The sequence below is a fragment of the Lepidochelys kempii genome, chromosome 3 (assembly GCF_965140265.1).
Source record: "Lepidochelys kempii isolate rLepKem1 chromosome 3, rLepKem1.hap2, whole genome shotgun sequence".
NCBI lineage: Eukaryota > Metazoa > Chordata > Testudines > Cheloniidae > Lepidochelys > Lepidochelys kempii.
In genome coordinates this window covers 172,630,045-172,651,098 of record NC_133258.1, presented here as the reverse complement: position 1 = coordinate 172,651,098, position 21,054 = coordinate 172,630,045, and the positions used below count along the sequence as shown (strand labels likewise).

Here is a 21,054-nt window from a genome sequence, read left to right as displayed (position 1 = left end):
AGTGATACCAATCATATAAAAAACTTTACCTTCAGGGAAAATTTGACCCACATATCTATATCTATAAAAATTGGTAATGGAGCATAGAAAGTGTTTGCTGTCCAATGTCTCCTACCTGAATAAGTAGATGATGCAATAATTTCTATGCTCAGTTTCACTTGGTTCACAAAAATCAGCTGCTATTGCTGTTGGTGATAGTAATAATCTGTCTGCAACTATAGTGTGAGACAGTTCAACACTGTGTAGCATTCAACAATTTTGGTTTTTTAGCCATTTATTCCTGTGAAGTTACTTCTTGTAAAAGGTTCTGAACTGGACAGCCCTGAAGACTGGAATTCTCTTTAAATAGAAAACTGGTTCAGCACAGGCAACATTGAGAATGAAAGCTTCCTGCCAGCAAGAGCAATGGTTTTTTTTCTTATGTGAATTAGTTAGACCACTAAATTCATGTCATACAGAGCACTGAATAGACACCAAATGATAGGAATTTTTGATTGCTATTAAACTGAACTGGCTTTGAACTGACAACTTGGAGGTGAAAGGTTCTCTGATTAGGCTGTTAGAAAAGTGTAGACCAAGAATTTAAAAACTAGTGATGAATGTCCAACTTGATATGCTTTATAGGGACTTGATCTTTAGAGGGGGATGCTGTGCATTTTCTGCAGATCAGTCCCCTTTGAGCTGTTTCAAGTTAGGCACCCAAAAACAGAAGCAGACAAAAATCACAAGTCACTTTTGAAAATCATGGCTATAATCCATGTTTCAGAAAAACAAAATAGTTAAACTGAAGAAAAGGGCAGGAATGAGTAAGCAAATGCATCAATATAGGCTTGGCAGAATTCAATTTTTATCTTTATAATTTTGTTGGCTAGTATCAATGTTTATTTTTAAGCACTTTTTTCTATTTTTATTGATTTTAAATTTCAGAGTTGTGGGAAGTTAGCGGGGATGAGACAATGAGAGTTCAGATAATTAATGACTGTGTAGATAGTTGGATTCAAAGAGTTAAAGCTTTATAATCATTAAAACATAAACTGTCAACATCATATGTCAAAATATACAAACTAAATATCCTTAAATAAAACTCTTAAGTTCTCAAAAAGCATTTTTCTTACTTTGCCTATCTGTAAATTACAATTATCGATGGAAATATTTTGTTGGTTTTGTGTGTTCAGTGAAATCCATGTTTACTGACATTTACTTGATAAAAATCTAATCCTCCCAAGCCTACATAAATACCAGTAGCATTGTTTTTAGCTTAATGTTACCTAAGCGTTAGAAGTGTTTTTCCCAGATACTTAAACCTCCTGGTTCACAAGATAACATCCTAACAGTGGAATGAGTGAAATAAGCAGGTTTTTAGATAGAACTATATTTATTGCAAAGGAATAAAACATGATTTGAACGAACATGAGAAAATGTTATAACTATAATTCTTCATACAACATTGTTCTCTAGAAACAGATATATACAGTACTTCACTTTTTAACAACAACCAAAAAACAAAACAAAACAAAACTCCCCTAGCACTTGCATAGAACTAGCACCATTTAAGGAAATAATTGCTCTTTCTTAAACATGATTAGATCTGTGATTTACATATAGTTATTTAAAACATAAACATTGTTTCCCTTACATCAAAACTATATTTTTAGTGTAATTTTATCAACTTTAGATGACATGTGTAAGATTTTGTAGGCTTAGCAAAAGGCTTCAATAGTTTAAATTTCTTTGTTTAATATCCACTATATTCTTAGAACCCATAAAGCTTATGTGACTTGATATTTAAAAAAAATTAAAACCAGTATGAAACAAATGTCACTCTAACATTTTTTTTGCCTTCATTTTGATGGGTTTGCATAAGAATCTGACCGATCTCTTTGGTAGTTCCCTTATTTTTAGAAGGCTTTAAAATTTATATAAAAATACCTTATACAAAAAGTGAGTGCTAAATATACTTAAGAATAAATACAAATACTCTACACATAAATTAAATGTGCTGCAATTACTAATTCATGGTCAGAGCTACAAGTTACATTTCAACATACTGGTAAATTACACATACAATTATTGTTTTTCCAGTAGGTTCAGTAAGATATACTAGAGATTTTTAGATAGCCATGTTATTCCCCTCTCCTTTTTAAATGGCTATTTTTGTATTAAATAAACTAGTCTCTGACACAAAAAGCTTCAAAAGGAGCTACAATGAGGTTACCGTTAAACTGTGCTCTTGAACCAATACTAAGTGTTCAATAGTGTTTAGAGGAGTGGGTTAGAAACCATTGCCAATGGTTATGCTTGCATCATGTAAAGTTACTCCAGTGAAATTGCTCTGTCATCTGATAAATATGTGGGATTCCCACTGAAGTCAACGGGACTTTTGCCATTGACTTCAATGGGGCCAGATTTTTACCCCTGAAGTAAGAAAACACAAGGATGTAAAATGGTCCAAGCTGAAGGATTTCCATAAAAATAACAATACCTTCTTCCCCTGAGAATGTCTCAAGGTTTTGGAGTCTGTGTACACACCCAAATCCAAAAAGAAAGTTCACCTCCATCCTGCATAAAAACAATTTAATCATGCCTGTGTGGCTGAAACCAACCTGCATTATAGCTATATTACTAATATATGTTACTACCATGTACATCTGTAATATGTTGAACCAAACAATGATATAACACAGTTGGCACAATTATTCCCCCACGCAGCATATTTAGCTATACAGATGACCCATATAATATTTGGCCAATATTGATCTACAATCAATGCTCAAAGTGGGGAACTATTGTGGAGCTGCAGCACAAGTCTGAACTGAGAAGCAGGATGTAGGGGTATGGACAAAGGTGAAAGTAAGCCGGTCCAGTCTGGCGTACCAGTAAGAGTCGGTACACCGCCAACCGTACCAGCAGGTCCCTGGGCTGTTCCGTGGGCTGGGACTAGGAGTAGTGGGGAAGTGGCTAAACAGTAGACTGTAGTCACCACTAAGAGAAGTGGCTTGACAGGGACTACAGAGACATCCCGTGGAAGTGGGGAAGCACAGAGTGCAGCACAGCCAGAGGGCTGTATCACAAAGAGGACACCTGGGCGTGACATGGTTCCCTCGAGCAGAAGTGAAGAGGGTGCACTGGCTAGAAGAGCTGATCCCTGGGATATCCAGCTGGGGATGCCACAGTGGTGAGTCGCACCCTGTCACACAGGGTAATACAGAGGCAGGAGAGGTACTCCAGATCCATTCAGTGAGGAGACATCTTGTTGAACAGGTGTATTTTTCATGAAAAATTAGATCTTTGTTCTGTAAAGCCAGCCAGCTTTACAACTGACTGTGTTTTGGGGGAAAAACCTACTTTATTAGACAGAAAGGGTAACTATTTATAAGTGTAGGCCCTCGTTAGTGTTTTATGACATTGTTTGTATTGTAACTATTTGTTTCCATCACTTTCTCTTATTTCTAACAGAATCTCTATTCTTTCTTAAATAAACTTTCTTTTGTATCAGTACAAGTCCTGTGTGTTATACAAGAGTGGTGGTTTAAGGTAAACTGGGGTAACGCTGTTCCTTTGGGAGCAGAAGATCTGAGCTTTCTGTGAGTAGCCAGTGTCAGGGGTTGGCTATCATAGGGGAATGCTTCAAGGAGACTGGGGGAGGGGGCACCTCAACCTGCAAGGCAAAGACAGAGCTCACATAGCCCGGAGGAGAGTGCTTGAGTGGCTGAGAGGCTGGTGGTGTTAGATAGCTAACACCCAGTTACCACAGACAAGACTTCCTCCAGCTAGAAAGAAGGGTAACAAGGTGACTCACAGTCTTGTTACCCTGAGAACCATCACACCCTGAAAGGAGAGTCATTTTTGAAGTTTGGCTGGAAGGCTGAACTCACCTAACCAAGCAGAACTCACCTAACCAACCACCTCTTGTGGTAGTAGCTACCCCTGTACAATGATAAATAGGTAAATTACTGCTTGCAGGGGGAGTCAAATATTAAACAATATAGATTTTAAGAGTGGTCTTTCAAAAGACAGAGAAGAAGAGAAATACAGTAACTCCTCACTTAACGTTGTCGTTATGTTCTTGAAAAATGCAACTTTAAGCGAAATGATGTTAAGCTAATCCAATTTCCCCATAACAATTAATGTAAATGGGGGGGGGGTTAGGTTCTAGGGAAATTTCTTTTTGCCAGACAAAAGACTACACACACACACAATACAGGTTTTAAACAAACAATTTAATATTGTACACAGTGATGATGATTGTGAAACTTGGTTGAGGTGATGGAGTCAGAGGGTGGGATATTTCCCAGGGAATGCCTTACTGCTAAATGATGAATTAGCAATTGGCTGAGCCCTCAAGGGTTAACTCATTGTTGTTAATGTAGCCCCACACTCTACAAGGCAGCACGAATGGAAGGAGGGGAGACAGCCACACACCCTGTGTGTGTGTGAGAGAGAGAGATGCGCATTTCCGCTTTAAGTACACCGACACCACTCTTAAGTACACTACCTTGTTAAGTTAATCAGCAAGCTGAGACCGCAGCAGCTGCTGCCAGGAAGCTCCCTCCATCCTGAGCCCTGTCCTGTGTCCCCCCTGCTCTATGGAGATGGTGTAAGCGGGGTGCAGGAGCAGGGGGGCGGGGAACACCCTGACATTAGCCCCCCTCTTCTCCCTCCCCCCCCCAGCAAGCAGGAGGCTCTGGAGAGCAGCTCCAAGGCAGAAGGCAGGAGCAGCACATGGCAGTGAGGAAAGGGACAGCTGAACTGCTGGCAACTGATAGCCTGCTGGGCAGCTGCTGCACAGGGAACTTAGGGGAGCGGGGAGCTGATACGGGGGCTGGCGGTCCACCCTGGTTCCAAGCCCCCACCAACTAGCAGCAACAGGATGCTCTTCCTGCAAGCAGTGGACAAAGCAGGCGGCTGCCAAAAGACATTATAAGGGAGCATTGTGCAACTTTAAACGAGCATGTTCTCTAATTGATCAGCAACGTAACAACGAAACAACGTTAACCGGGATGACTTTAAGTAAGGAGTTACTGTATTATAACACTGTTCTTCAGATGTACTAAGACATACTGACAAAGAATCTGTATGAAGGTTCAAAATGCTGTGTAAGGACAAAGTGGAGAGACCAACTGGTTGGATATTGTCACTGGAGTGTGACAGGGATGCATCTTAACACCTCTCCTCTTCTGCACTGTGATGGATTATGTGGTATGAAAAGCAACATCAAAGGAAGATACAGGAATTATATGGAGTAAAGGAAAACTTCAAAATCTCAATTTTCCAGATGACATTGCTCCATTGGACATAGAAGATGATACTATGTAAAAGACCACTATTAATATCAAATGTGAGACCACCGAACTAGGATTAAGAATAAGCCAAAAGAAAATGAAAGTCATCGAAAGACAAGTCGGTAATGATAGTGCCTAAGTGATCAACAGTGAAGAATATGGCATGGTTAATGAGTTTTTGTGTATCTTGGAAGTACAATTAGTTCTAATGGCCGACTCCATAAGGAGGTGAAAGCAAGAACTGGGAAGACAAATGGAGCCTTTTTGAGACTGGCAAATATCTGAAGAAAAAAGGAGACTGATACAAGAACCAAGATAAAGTTATACAATGCCGTTGTGATATCCACATTATTATATGCTTCTGAAACTTGGCAAATGCTAGGAACCCAAAACAGAAAACTTAAAGCATTCCAGCAGAGAGGCTTGTGAAGAATACTTTGTGTCCACTGGCGGGATAAAGTAACCGTTGCTGATGTGTTACAAAGGACTGGCCAGCAAGCTGTAGAGAGACTGATGTGAGACAGAAGGCTGAAGTGGTTTGCACATGTAGAGCCCCGTTTTGCGGTTAGAATAGAGCTCTGGATTTCTTTAATAGGTTCTATCTTCTCTTCAAAATAAAAAAAATCTCTTCTTGCATAATATCACTAACAAGATGAGAGGAATTTCTTGACATTCATTACTAAGACCCTGATCCTAAAAACACTTATGGTTATGTGTGGCTTATTGACCTCAATGAGACTATTCACATACACAGAATTAAGCATGTGTTTCCTTGTAGAACTGGGTTGCAGGGGGCCGATCCTGCACTTTTTACTTAATGTCAATGCGGGCTTTGCCTGTGTAATGACTCAGCTAGTTATTCTCAGTTAATAGTTTCCAGGTCAGAGCTTTAACCTTCTACAGTATTTTGTTAATGGTGTTGAAGCCATGGAGACCAGTGGATTTAGCAGGATTTAGAAGATGTTCAGAAGAATTAGGTGTCTTATTAAGTGCTTTGTAGCACCCATGCTATGAATTCAGCTTTCAATCTCTTTCTCCAGTTTTTAAAAATAGAAGAATGGAAATTATGTCCTTTATAATCTGGTCTCAGTCCTTCAGGAATATAAACTCTGCCTTGTGTAAGGGGCAAGCACCATGAGATGGATTCCATACTTTTTTAAAGTGATACCATAAACAGAGATTATTAATCTTCAGAGGTTACAAATACAGCATTATAACATTACTCCAGGTTCTAGAATAAGCCATGAGGGATAAAACTCATGTTTAAGTGATAAATGTCCTTGATAACTAGCATTAGTGGCAACAGAAATTAAGAAATATATCTACAAGGTCAATGGTTTGTTTGAATTGAATCTCTTAAATGTTTTTAATGGGCAATGGGCTCTCATACTAATATTATGGTGTGAAATGCATGGATTAAATATGAAGAACACTAAAACAATGACAAGTAGAACACTTTCTTGTATTAGGCTTATATTTACAAAATACTATGCTATACTACTGATATGTACAGTATATACATCACACATTTTATGAAGTCTGTCTCCAAGTTTACATGTACCTATTCATGTAAGTGCTTTATATATTGTGTTTGTGGTTTGAATTCTAACTTACTCATTTCTCGACTATGTTATTTAAAGAAGGGAAAAAATTAGCAGGCCAAACTGATTTTTAAAAGAATATATACACTGTTTTTTTAAAATATCCACTATGTTTTGTACAGCATATGCCCAATTTAGATTTAGAAAATCAAAAAGAAGAATTGTGTATAAACTATCAGCCCATTGCTGGGGATCACACAAGTAAACTGTTGTATAAGAGAAGACATTTATAATAAATTATAAGATGTATGATCAATGATGTGCTGCCAATACTTTTTTAAAAGGGCTTTCACAAAAATGTATCCTTTTAGACTGTGTCCTGGAGTGCTTGTATTGCAGACAAGAAGGCATGAGGGAGTGGAAAGTACATGTATGCTTTCGCATAACCAAGGTTATGCAACTTGCATAATTTGAAAAATAAGGGTGGAGAGGTGAAGACATTGTCCTCCCTGGGGAAATGTCTTTAAAATCCCTGACACTTACTGAAATCATTTCAAAGACCAACTCCCCACCCACAAAAGAACCCTCTTCAGAAGTATTTTTGAACCCCTGTGTTCAGAAATGGGGTGAGCTTCATCTGATAGGGTAATCGCCCCACCTGCAATTTGTTTGCAGAGTTTTAACAGGGAACTCTAACTAAAATGAATGGAAACCAGTCCACCTTTCTTGGCTTGTGTTACAAACTAGCATATGATGTGTATCTGGCACATCCAAAGATGTTCAGTCAATATAGGAAGCATACCATAAGCATACATTTTCACAGGTATCTGTTCCTTTCATAACAAAGTAGGACCTTTGGTTGGTCTGCTGTTCGAAAGAAGCGGTTGACTCCCCGATTCCTTGGTTTTCTGTCCTGTTTGAGGTGAGAGTAGTGCTGGAGCAGAGAGATGATGAGCAGCCCCCTTTTGCTGAGGGAAGTGGTTAATATAGCTGGCAATCAGTAGAGTGATCTCAAGAATCTGTAACAAGAAACATACTAGAATATTTTTCCAGAAACAGATAACTTGTGTTTTGACCCTGAAGAAATAGCTAAGTTTTTAGTGAGGGACTGACATTATCTTTTTATAAAAGTTCTTATATTTTATCAAAGAAATTATAGATGGGAAAAATACTTGTTAGGGTTATGGTTATCTTGCCTATCTCTCTGCCAATACAGGATTATTCCTTAGAGTAAGTACATGGAGTGTTTTGTCCTGAACAATTTTAAATGATTCAAGCAACACAGTTTCCACCACTTCTTTAGGAGAAAGTTTTACAGACTAATACATGTCTCAGGGAATAATTTTACTTCATGCTGCCTAACTTTTCCTATGCAGTGTTGCATGTCTCCTGCACAAGTCTTAAAGAAGCAGTCCAGATGGGCTGACGCTCAGGTGGCTGTGGGGTTTTCTTCAAAGATCTGGGAGGCTGTGCACCATGCCTTCTCCATGGAACCGCCAAAAAACTCCCCTTTAAAGGGATGATTTGATAGAAAATCACTGTTTCTTGAACTGTTTGATATACACCTGTGCATATTTCTATGAAGAGACACAATTTTGAACTGAAGTTATATGCAGGAAACTATGATCCTACTGGTAGGTTGTTCTGGCTTATAGAAACTAGAGTTTCACTCCTTAGTCATAGCTGAAATTCTGGTTTTATTTGTTTTGTTCATGCTGGTAGGCAATATTAGTAGTGAGAGAGAGTCTAGACTAATATTACCAAAAAGAGTTCCTTAGTCCTAGAATTTTGGAGAAGTGTATAACCTTTTGGAAGGCCATCATAAAATGCAGACATTGCTTTAATGGGGACCCAAACATTTTTTTAAAATTGCAGCTATACTGATTTTTAGGCACTGTATATACTTCCTGTCTTTTATCTCCCTAATTGTCCTTGTCTGTAAAGTCTGGAACTCTGCGGGAAGGGTCATTAAAACAAGAAAATTGACTTTTATGTTTTTAATTGCTTCCCCCTTTAAATTCATTATGCAAAAACTAATAACCGGAGGATGTTTTGAACAGCAGGTGCTTCACCTTGTGCATATACACAAGGGTACTTAAGTACAAAGACGCAACAGACACTGGAAATGATTTCAGCTAGTGTACCAACCTTTGGTTTTGCCATGGCAAAAAGGAGTTTTTCATTTGGCTTGTCTTTTGACTGAGCATTGTTAACTACCAGCATAAAGTCATCTTGGTAGCCTCCGAAGGTCATCAGACTTTTGTGTACATATGTAACTATTAATCGCTTTAAAGAAAGAACAAAGGAAAAAACAGTTTCATGTATACAGAAAAATACAGAGAAAAAGACTACAGTGAATACTTCTTCAAACATAATGACTCAGCTGATTTCAAAATACTGTTTTCAGCCCCTTTTGTAGAATTTTGAATCTAATTGCAAATTTTGTGCCTGTTTCCCTCAGGCCTTCATTGTGAGAGACTTCTGCTTCCATGAGTGGCCCTGTTTCTAATTAATGTTATATATATTTAGTTTAATGGTTACAATTTTTGAGTCTGGACTCAGGCACACAACTTACATGAGAAATGAAAGGCCCAATCCGACTCCCATTGAAGTCAATGTTAAGAGTCCTATTGGGAGTTCGATCAGGCTCTAAAGAAGTCGAATCTCAGGGCCCATACTTTCAAAAAGGATTTCAATCCAATCTTTGTGAGTATAAGTGATACAATTCACATTGGCAAAACCCTTTGTGCTCACAAATGGGGATAAAATCGGTGGTTTGTTCACAGAACTAATAGTGCACAAAACCTTCTGCATGGAGAGAAGCAGCAAACTTTGAATTTTTGGCCTGTATTATACAACACACAACACTGGACATGTAGCTGTTGAGTCACTGCCATTGTTGTGCTGATTCAGACCTAATATTATATCAATCAATATGGATAGTGTTTCAATATAGATATCAGAGTAGCAGCTGTGTTACTTGTTGCACCTCAGAGACTAACAAATTTATTAGAGCATAAGCTTTCGTGGGCTACAGCCCACTTCATCGGATGCACAGAATGGAACATATAGTAAGCAGGTATTTATACCTACAGAGAACATGAAAATATGTACTGTGATACAGCATGGCCAGAGGGCAGTAGGAGAGTGTTGGAAGGGAGCCTTATTTCCTGTCAAGGGAAGAAAGTTTGCTATAAATTAATTAAAGCACCTGAAGCCAATTAGAGCACCTGAAGCCAATCACATGATAAAACCCCTCTGCTTCAATCAGATAAGAGGAGGAGTTGAAGCAGAGTGGATTAGTGTTGGAGCAGAGACCAGTTTGGAGGAGTTGAAGCAGAGTGGATTGATGTGGGAGTAGAGAGCCGTTTGGAGGAGCTGAAGCGGAGTGGATTGGCGTTGGAGCAGAGAGCAGTTTGGAGGGAAGCAGAGGAGAGTTTGGAGAAGTGCTGTGGTGGGCTAAGAAGACTAAGACCCTATGTAAGGGGACACCTGCTTTGTGCAGAGGGAGGGCAGGGGAGGGAAGTAGCCCAGGGGAAGGAACCGCTAGTTCTAGTGGTTTACTGCTATCCCTAGGGCCCCTGGGCTGGGACCCCAATTAGAGGGCGGGCCTGGGTCCCTCCCTCTCCACTCCCCTCCTCTAGGACACTAGTGCGGCAGTTAATACCCCAGTTGAGGGGCAAGAAACGGTGCCTTGAACCCCGCAACAGAAGAGAAAGTATGAGACCCATCATAGTAGTGCTGGCAATTTGCCACAGTACATTTTAAATTATCATGAGAAAAATATCTGTACAGTAATTTATTTTAATCTCCTGGGTACCAAACTCTCTTTTGCCCTTGTTTTTCAACTAGCAAAAAGGACCTCATCCAAACTGTAAAAGACAGGATTACCCTAACTTTTTCCCCATTACATTTTGTGTTAGGTTTGTCTGCATTTTCCAAGAAGAGGTCAGAACCTCCATAGTGAGACTGCCCTCAGCTGCACCTGTTCAATACTGCTAACATCCTACTGAGCCAGCCAGGCTGCCTGTTGGACCATCCTGCCTCATTGGCTGAGGAAACCTGCAGGCTGGTTCTGAAATTTATTAGCAGTAGCTCCCTGCTGCTCTATGCTCACACCCACAGTTTGTCTCCCTGTGTTTGTCTCTCCAAGCCCTGCTCCTGCTCTGCTCCTCCACTGCTCCAGCCCAAGGCCGGGTGCAGGACAGGTTCTGTTCCCATCCTGTTCTAGCCTCACTCCTGCCTCAGAAGAGAAGATTATTCACCTTGTGAAGTAACTGAGGTTCTTCGAGATGGTTGTCCCTGTGAGTGCTCCACTTTAGGTGTGTCTATGTGCCCTGCACTTGTAATTGGAAATCTGTAGTAGCAGTGCCTGGTTGGGTCACGCATGCACCGTCGCCGTCTCGTGCCGCCTCAGTTCCGTCTCTACCACGGAGAATCTAGCATAAAACGCCAAAGTAGAGGGGAGGAGAGAAGGTAGTGAAGCACCCATAGGGACAACCATCTCAAAGAACCTTAGTTACTGCACGGGGTGAGTAACCTTCTCTTCTTCTTTGAGGAGTGTCTCTGTGGGTGCTCCATTTTAGGTGACTGTCGAGTAGTGCCTCTCCATGGAAGGGAGCCGTTTTGGAGTTCTGCTCATGATTGACCATGAGTCCAAATAGAATGTCCAAAGATTACTGTTGCTCTATAGCAGATGTAGTCAATAGGCAGACCATGAGCCAAATCCGGCCCGCCAAATGCTTTAGAACAGACCCTGAAATCTTTTCATTTACTTAGTATCATTACTGTTAGAGCTTTTTATTATTAGTATCTCTGGAGGCTGGACCTTGATTATACCTTTGGCCAAGAAATTTGGACCTTTACAAAAAATAATTGACTACCCCTGCTCTATAGCATAGTGCTTTGTGAATTTGTGGGCAGATGCCCAAGTTGCTGCTCTGCAAATGTCCATAATGGGGACGTTATTGAGAGAGGCTATGCATGTTGAAAGTGCTCTGGTAGAGTATGTGCAGGCTCCCAATGGGGCTTGTAACTGATGTTTTTCATAACAAAAGTGGATGGGTCCTGATTTCCATTTGGATAGTCTCTGTTTTGAGATGATGGCTTCCCCTTTTGATCATTCTATTAGAGACAAATAGTTTTGGTGATTTTTTTCAAAAGGCTTTTGTTCTTTCAATGTAGAAGGCTAATGCTCTTCAGATGTCCAGGGTGTGGAGTGATGCCTCTCTTGTCTGCATGCGGTTATGGAAAAACGCAGGTAAATGGGTTGGCTTAAATGAAAAGGAGAGGCAACTTGTGGTAGAAATTTGGGGTGTGGTCTTAGGGTAACTTTATCTTTTAAAGAACGTTGCCATTAGGAGGGTGTGCCATTAGGGCACCAAGTTCTCCCACACATCGAGCAGACATAATGGTGATGAGGAAAGCCATCTTCATCGATAGATGGAGTAATGAACACGTGGCTAGCGGTTCAAACAGCATTTTTATAAATCCACATAAGACCAGGTTGAGGTCCCACATAGGGGTCCTTATTTTAGGGTAAGTGTTCTTAATGCCCTTGTGGAAGCATTTGGTTGTTGAGTGGGTGAATATGGTGACCCCATCCACCTGATTGTGGAAAGCTGTGAGAGCTGCAAGGTGTACCTTGATAGAGCTTGTGGAGAGTCCCAGTTTTTAGTTCTAATATGTAATCCAATACTCTTGGTAAACAAGAGGTTGTTGGTATGATTTGTTTGCTCTGGCACTATATGCTGAACCATTTCCATTTATGAGTATATATCTGTCTTGTATTTGATCTATGGCTGTTCAGTAAGATGTCTTTTACTTCCTCCGAGCAGGTTGTTTCATTTTCTCTCAGCCATGGAGTAGCCATGCCTTGAGGTGAGATATTGTCGGGTTGGGTTGGTGGATGTGTCCCACGTCTTGGGAGAGGAGATGAGGTATTAGAGGAAGAGTTCGGGGTGGGCATGCCATAACCTTTAATAGGTAAGGGAACCATGTTTTTCTGGGCCACGTAGGTGCATTAGGATGACTTTTGATTTGTCCCTCCTGATCTTGTGTGACCCGGGTTAGGAGCAGGGTCAGAGGAAATGCTACTCCTGGGGGAATTCTGGGCCACTGCACATGCACAGAATTTGTCTCCCACAGATGTCTTTGCTTCTCCGCAGAAAAATTGCTTTCTGACGGGTAAGCAAAGGGAAGCTGCAAGAGCAGTCCTGCAACCCTCTCCAGCAGTATATTTCAGGTGCCCAGGGCAGCCAAGAGAGAGGTAGATCACTGTGGGGCAGGGGGTGGGACTGGGAAAGACCCGGCTTGTGGCTCCTACCCTGTGCCAGGCTCAGCTGCTAGTCCCGGTTGGGCTGGAGAGGACAGGACTTCCTCTTCCCCTGCATGGCATCCAGGGCTGTATCAGACTCACCTATAAATTTCTCCCCCAGCTGCAGGAAGCTCTGCAAACTCTTCCCTTCCCCCAGTGCTTCCTGAACTCATCGCTCCTCAGCTGCAGGAGGACGGATCACTGTTTAGGGAGCTGCTCCCCCATCCACCCAACCCCCCTGCATCCAGACCCCCTTATATCCAGACCCGCCCACCGAGCCTCACCTCCCCCCCAGCACCCAGAACCTCCCCCGATGAGCCCCACTCCCCCTGCACCTGGACCACCTCGACGAGCCACCTCCACCCTACGAGCCCCAACCAGCTGCACATGGATCCCCACCCCACTGAGCCCCTCTCCCCCAGCATCTGGAACCCCCATTAAGCCCCCCACACCCAGGCCTCCTGGCCGAGCTCTATCCCCCCACACCGAGACACCCCCTCACTTAGCCTCAACCACCTTCAGCTGGACCCCCCTGTAGAGTCCCATTACCATTGCATCCAGAACCCCCCAACAAGCCCTTGTGCTTCCAGATCCCCAGCACCCAGATCCCCCACTGAACTGTCCACACCCAGATTGCCCCACACAGAACCCTCTCAACCCACAAATGTCAAAGGTTGGGTCGGGGTTTGTCTTTACCTGTGGTGTTGGTTGTATTGCCTCTGTGGTTGTGTGTATGGTGGTGACCTGAATCTCTGCGCATTATACCTGTCCTGTTTCTTCTTATTTGTAGGTGTATAGCTGTCCAGGGATTTTAGTGTTGCCCTTGAATCTTACAGAGTATGAAGGGACTTATCTATTTTGGCTGCAGATAGTTTTGGGGCTTCAAAGGACAGGTCCTTGACCGTTTCCTCACCTCTGTCAGGAACCCTGAAAGAGGGAACCATGATGCACGGTGCATGACCACCGATGTTGCAATGGAGCCTGCTGCCATGTCTGTGGAGTCAAGTGAGGCCTGCAGTGCTGTCCTGGCCATAGGCACTGTCTCCGTGGGTGCTCTGGGGCTGGAGCACCCCTGGGGAAAAATTAGTGGGTGCTCTGCACCAACCAGCAGCCAAGCTCCCCTCCCTACCTCACCTCCTCCTCCCCTGAGCACGCCGTGTCTCCGCTCCTCCACCTACCTCCCAGCGCTTGCTGCTGCCAAACAGCTGTAGCAAGCTTCAGGAGGGAGGGGGAAGGAGCAGGAACATGGCATGCTCAGGGGAGGAGGTGGGGCCAAGGCAGGGATTTGGGGAAGGAGTAGGAATTGGGGCAGGGACGGGGTGAAGTTGGTGCGGGGACTTTGGGGAAGGGGTTGGAATGGGATCAGGGCAGGTCTGGGAGCAGAGGGGGGTCGAGCACCCACCAGCACCAGTAGAAGTCGGCGCCTATGAGTCCTGGCAATGAGATGACCTTCAGTAACGTTGGCCTTGAATTGCTCCTTTTTGTTTTCTGGTAAGCTATCAATAAATTCTGACATTATGGAAAATATTGTGTGTATTTTGATAGCAGGGCTTCATAATTAACTATTTGAAACTGCAATGTTGCAGATGACTCTGCCCTGCAACCAAAGAGGTTTAGCCTCTTCCATTCCTTGTCATATGGAGTTGTTCTGGTGTGGTGTTGCCTTCCCCTCTCATTTACTGTGTCCACCACTAAAGAGTTCAGTGTGGGGTGTGTAAACAAGAACTCCATTCCTTTACATGGTACATAGTATTTTTTCAGATCTTTTGCATGATGGAGGTGCTGTTGCCAAGGTCTGCCAGATGGATTTTGGCAGGCTCCATGATGGCATCATTAATCGGTAGTGCTACCTTTGGCAAGGTAGATGTTTGAAACATGTCCAGTAATTTAAGTGGTGACTCAGGTACCTCCTCTAAGGATATATTCAGATGACTCCAGCCACCCTTTTGAAGAGCTCTTGGAATTGCATAAAGTCATCCCCGGTGGTGGGGGGGAGTGGAGGCATTATAGTTTCGTCCGGTGATGAAGATGATAGGTTCATCAGTGGTAAGGCTTCCTGGTCTGAAGTTTCCTCAGTTTCCTCCTGGGTTTCTGAGGATCCTGGTATGGGTGATTGTCATAAACGTAAAGGGAAGGGTAAACCCCTTTAAAATCCCTCCTGACCAGAGGAAAAATCCTCTCACCTGTAAAGGGTTAAGAAGCTAAAGGTAGCCTCGCTGGCACCTGACCAAAATGACCAATGAGGAGACAAGATATTTTCAAAAGCTGGGAGGAGGGAGAGAAACAAAGGGTCTGTGTCTGTTGGTATGCTGCTTTGCCGGGGATAGACCAGGAATGGAGTCTTAGAACTTTTAGTAAGTAATCTAGCTAGGTATGTGTTAGATTATGATTTCTTTAAATGGCTGAGAAGAATTGTGCTGAATAGAATCACTATTTCTGTCTGTCTTTTTTGTAACTTAAGGTTTTGACTAGGGGGGATTCTCTGTTTTGAATCTGATTACCCTGTAAGGTACCACCATCCTGATTTTACAGGGGTGATTCCTTTACTCCTATTTACTTCTATTAAAAGTCTTCTTGTAAGAAAACTGAATGCTTTTTCATTGCTCTCAGATCCAAGGGTTTGGGTCTGTGGTCACCTATGCAAATTGGTAAGGATTTTTACCAAACCTTTCTCAGGAAGTGGGGTGCAAGGGTTGGGAGGATTTTGGGGGGAAAGACGTGTCCAAACTATGTTTCCCAGTAAACCCAGTTAGAGTTTGGTGGTGGCAGTGGTTATTCCAAGAACAAAGGATAAAATTAATTTGTACCTTGGGGAAGTTTTAACCTAAGCTGGTAAAAGTAAGCTTAGGAGGTTTTCATGCAAGTCCGCACATCTCCACCCTAGAGTTCAGAGTGGGGGAGGAACCTTGACAGTGATGATGGAGAATGTGGTGCTCTCAATCTTGGTGGGCTTGCAATATAAAGGGCCCTGTATGCTGTCCAGGGGTCCCAGTAGTGCCAATCTGATGGGAATGGCATGGGAGGTGGCACCCATGGGTGCCTGTACCAGCTAGGTGCCTCTGAAGAGGAGTGGTGTCCTGTTTGGTGGGACTGTCCTGCTATTGGTGAGGAGGTGCATATATTTCCCCTTCATTCTTCATCCTCCTCATCATCACTGGAGAGAGGCAGAGCAGACCTAAGTGGAGTGGTCAGGTGTCTCAGTACAATCCAACTGGAGTGCTGTCAGTACCAAGGAGTGGGGATTTTGGTGCTGAAGAGACCAGTGGGTCTGTATCTTAAACTGCTGTGATAAAAGAAATGGCGGTACTTATGTCGGTGTTGCTGGTGGTACTGATATGTGAATTGTAGCCTTCGGTGCTGAGAGTCTTGTGCTATGCAGTGTAGGTACCACAGGCAGCACCACTGCATCACTCAGTACCGAGTATCTCTTTAGCTCCATCGGTACCGTGGCAGAGGGTTTTACTTTGCCTTTTGAGCCTCCGGCAGAGCTTGCCTGCTTCGTGTCTTTTGCTCTCTGGGTACTCATGGTACCGGATGGTCCTGGTGTCTGAGTCCAACGTACCTGGCGCCGTTGATACCAATGTGGTCTCGGCAGTAGGGGAGTGTTTTTTCTTAGCTGATTCCTGCGAAGGTGAAGTCTGAGCCCTCTTTTTTGTAGCCTTCTTGGGAAAAGGCTCTTTAGTAGGGGCTATTGTGGCAGGACCTTTATCTGAGGCAGCAGGAGAGGTGATGGCGCATGTGCGATCCAACCAGGCATTGCTACAAACAAGAAATCTCTGATTGCAAGAGCAGGGTGCATGGACATACCTAAAGTGGAGCACCCACAGGGACACTCCTCAAAGAACCAGCCCTGCTCCTGCCTTCCCTGACTCCTGGTAATCCGGCTCCGACCCTCAGCTCTGACTCTTGACTCCACCTCAACCCTGGACTCTGACTTCGGTCCTGACTGTTGGCTCTGATTCCTGACTTTGACTCGGTCTCGATCCTTGGCTTTGGTGTTTGAACTCTAATCAGTAGGCCTCACTCCCAAGTCCCACTCTGACCCCTAGGCCTGATGGCCTGTGACCTGGTCCATTGACAGGCCAACCTTACAGGCTGAGGAACATAGTTGTATGTTAAGAAAAACTGAACTGAACTTAAATTGGAGACCTTCAAGGATTGAGAAGAGTGTTGATGTAACGCCACGCTGCAGCCTCTATTTCCTCTCAATCTGCTTGATTGCTCTTCTCCCTCTTTCCATCCTTTAATATTTATTACATTTGTCTAATTCCTCTATACCAGGGGCTTCAGCCCCAGGCCTCAGCAAGTCTAAGTCAGCCCTGGCGACCCCATTCAAATGGGGGTAGTGACCCACTTGGGGGTCCTGACCCACAGTTTGAGAACCGCTGCTCTATACCTATCTTTAAATACAAAGGCAGGTTTAGAGAAAAAGTCTACATTAGTGCTATGTTATGTTAGAAATTTTAATTAAACAAGTAAGGAAAATCAGTGTTAACATTCTGATAGCAACATTTAATTCTACACCTTTGGAAATTTGAATTAAAACAGGGAGCCTCTCAGGTACACAAGATTTACACCAGTGCCACTCCATTGATTTCAATGGAGTTACTACTACTTTACACAACTGAGTGAGAAAAGAATCAAGTCTTTAATTACATGATTGAACAACACAGGGCAATATGACTTAACAAATTGTATTCAACAAATACAATGGGAATAATCATTATGTAACTGTAAATGCATTTTTGTATCCCTTTGCATTAGTGCATATTGTCTGAGTGATCATTTAAATAAAAGCCTCAAGTGGGAAGAGTTCAGGTTGTTGTAGGAATCTTATCTATGATTTTCCTTTATCATTTCATTTACTAGTTTGATAGAATATAAAATCTTTCCCTGAGAAAGATGATAAATACCAAGCAAAGTAATCAAGAGGTACTTCCACCATCAGTACTAATATAACCATGGCAGTAACTTTAAAACATTTTATAGTAACAAACTTACGCTTTAAGAGAGGGACTACACATCTAAGCATACAGGACCAATTTCAGCACTGGTGTAATTTCATTTAAATCAGTGGCAATACATAAGGAATGAATTTGGCCAATATATTCACTACTGAAATATATTTAAACTAAAACTATTTTTCTTTTACCAGAAAGCTGTATTCTAGAATGCTTATGCCATCTTCATGTACAACAAGCCATACGAAGGAACTCTCAAGTGTGGATGTTAGAGGCTACAAAAAGAGAAACATTGCATTACATGTTATAAATGGGGTTAGCTTTAAATAGTAACTTAATTAAAAGACTCAGACACTTTAAAATTTGTCATATATCACACCAAAATATAAGGAAGCAGAAGTGATGCAAAGAAGTTAGGGTATATATCTTAGGATTGTCTGAAGGGAAATAAAATGATATCACATCTTATTTACCAGACCTGTGTTGTGATTTGTGTGTCCAAGGGTGACACATGACACAAACATTTATTTAGCTTATTGATTTTTAGGTAAATTGAGCCCAAAGTTCTGAAGCAATCAAACCCCTATTATTCATGTCTCAATCAATACTGTCTTCTTTAGTAACGAAGTTGTGGGATGTTTAACAGTAACTTAGATGCCAGTAAGGGAGAATCTGCTTGAAATTTATTCTGTACATTTAATTTCTATTAATGCTTCTAAGGACAAAAACCAACTCCCATTTAAGTCTTTAATAGGAGTTGAAGCAGACCCAAACAGTATTAATTTAAAAAGGCTGCTTCAAAACAAGGTGAAAGGTAGCGAGAGGATGCTGTGTGGAGTGACATTAGAATGCAGGGGAAACATGGGCTAGATATTATTAGGATTTACTTATTATTAATCCAAGCAGTAATTGTTTGTTTGAAAAGTGTGAATTAGGAGTGCTTTGTTCCAGGTGGGCCTTGAGTGATTGACAGGGAAGGCTTTGAGCCAGGGCAACTGCTTCAAGCCAGCAGCCTTATAAAAAAGCAGCCAGTTGTGAACCGAGTGAGCTGTGAACAGAGGAGAGGCAAACAGAGGGATTTTGCCTGGGGAGAGTTCCCAGAGTTTTTTTTGCCTTTCAGGCTTCTGTGAGCAGTAATTACAGCACCTGAAGAGGCTCTCAGAAGGAAGACAATATGGCTAGTGAGCAATCAGCTGTTGTGACCTGCACAAGATGTGCCATGTTTGTCTTTCTTCCAGAGGATAGAAGCAACTTCATCTGTACAAAGTGCAAGCTGGTCTCCATATTGGAAGAGAAGGTTAAAGGACTAGAGACCCAAGTATCAACCCTGCATTGCATTAGAGAAAATGTAGACTTTTTGGATTGAAGTCAGCCTTTGGTACTGTTGGCCCAGCATGCTGAAGAATCAGAGAAGGCATTGCAGAATGGGGAAGAAAATTGGCAGCATGTGACCTCCAGAAGAAGAAGAAAGAGGAGAACCCGTGTACTCCCAATGCAGATAGAGGTAAGAAATCCTTTTCAGGCTCTCTGCACAGGAACTAAGGTGAAGCATGGTTTGGAAGAGTCATCTGAGGAAAGGGATCAGAAGGAAGCCCCATCTACCAGAAGGCATGGGATGCATTGCCCTAGGGATGGGGGTTCCATGATCACTACTCCAAGAGGAGGAGATGGGTGGTGGTGGTCAGGGACCCCCTCATAAGGGGGACAGTCACCCATCTGCTGTCCAGACTGGGAAACTTGAAGCGTGCTGCTTGCCTGGAGCTAGAGTTCAGGATGTGACAGTATGTCTGCTGAGATTGATCAAGCCCTCCGACTGCTACCCCTTCCTACTTCTCCATGTGGGCACCAATGATACTGCCAAGAATGACCTTGAGTGGGTCACTGCAGACTACATGGCTCTGGGAAGAAGGATAAAGGAATTTAAGGTGCAAGTCATGTTCTCATCCATCCTCCCTGTTGAAGGAAAAGGCCCAGGTATTGAATTGTGGAGGTAAATGCATCATTGCACAGGTGGTGTCAGAGAGAGGGCTTTGGATTCTTCGACCATGTGATCTTCCAGGAAGAAGGATTGCTAGGAGGAGATGGGATCCATCTAACAAAGAGAGGGAAAAGCATCTTTGCAGGCAGGCTTGCTAACCTAGTGAGGAGGGCTTTAAACTAGGTTTGCTGGGGGTTGGAGACCTAAGCCCTGCAGTAAGTGGGATACCGGGAGGAAACATGAGGAGGAGGAGGAGGGGGGTGCAACAGGGGAGGCTTCCTGATTCATATTGAGAAACTACGGCAATTGGCTAGTTATCTTAGGTGCCTGTACATGAACGCAAGAAGCCTGGGAAACAAGCAGGAATAATTGGAAGTCCTGGCACAGTCAAACTATGATGTGACTGGAATAAGAGACTTGGTGGGGTAACTCACATGACTGGAGCACAGTCATGGATGGCTATAAACTGTTCAAGAAAGACAGGTGGGGGGGGGGAAAGGTGGAGGAGTTGCACTGTATGGAAGAGAGCAGTATGATTGCTCAGAGCTCCAGTATGAAACTGGATAAAAGCCTGCTGAGAGTCTTCAGGTTAAGTTTAGAGGCGAGTGCAACAAGGGTGATATTGTGGTGGGCGTTTGCTACACACCACCAGAATGGGAGGATGAGGTAGATGAGGCTTTCTTCAGACAACTAAAAGAAGTTTCCAGATCACAGGCCCTGGTTCTCATGGGGGACTTCAATCATTCTGACATCGGCTGGGAGAGCAATACAGCAGTGCACAGACAATCCAGGAAGTTCTGGGAGAGTGTTGTGAACAACTTCCTGGTGCAAGTGCTGGAAGAACCAACTAGGAGCCATGCTCCTCTTGACCTGCTGCTCGCAAACAAGAATTGATAGGGGAAGTAAAAGTGGGTAGCAACCTGGGCAACAGTGACCATGAAATGGTCGAGTTCAGGATCCTGACAAAAGGAAGAAA

At 42.9% G+C, this 21,054-nt stretch overlaps 1 protein-coding gene across 6 annotated transcripts in view; it reads right to left on the bottom strand.

The window, feature by feature from the left end:
• Nucleotides 1–1,440: 1,440 nt before the first annotated feature.
• Nucleotides 1,441–21,054, bottom strand: part of PLEKHH2 (pleckstrin homology, MyTH4 and FERM domain containing H2) — a 119,369-nt gene continuing 99,755 nt past the window's right edge. For 5 of the 6 annotated variants that reach the window (XM_073339076.1, XM_073339074.1, XM_073339077.1 and 2 more), the window contains 3 exons: nucleotides 18,292–18,375; nucleotides 8,972–9,109; nucleotides 1,441–7,842 (listed from right to left, as the gene is read on the bottom strand). In XM_073339076.1, coding sequence (XP_073195177.1) covers nucleotides 7,660–7,842; nucleotides 8,972–9,109; nucleotides 18,292–18,375 — 405 coding nt within the window. In that variant the 3' untranslated portion in view covers nucleotides 1,441–7,659. Of the gene's footprint in view, nucleotides 7,860–8,971; nucleotides 9,110–18,291; nucleotides 18,376–21,054 lie in introns of all 6 variants that reach the window. The other variant, XM_073339078.1, reaches the window with a different exon arrangement.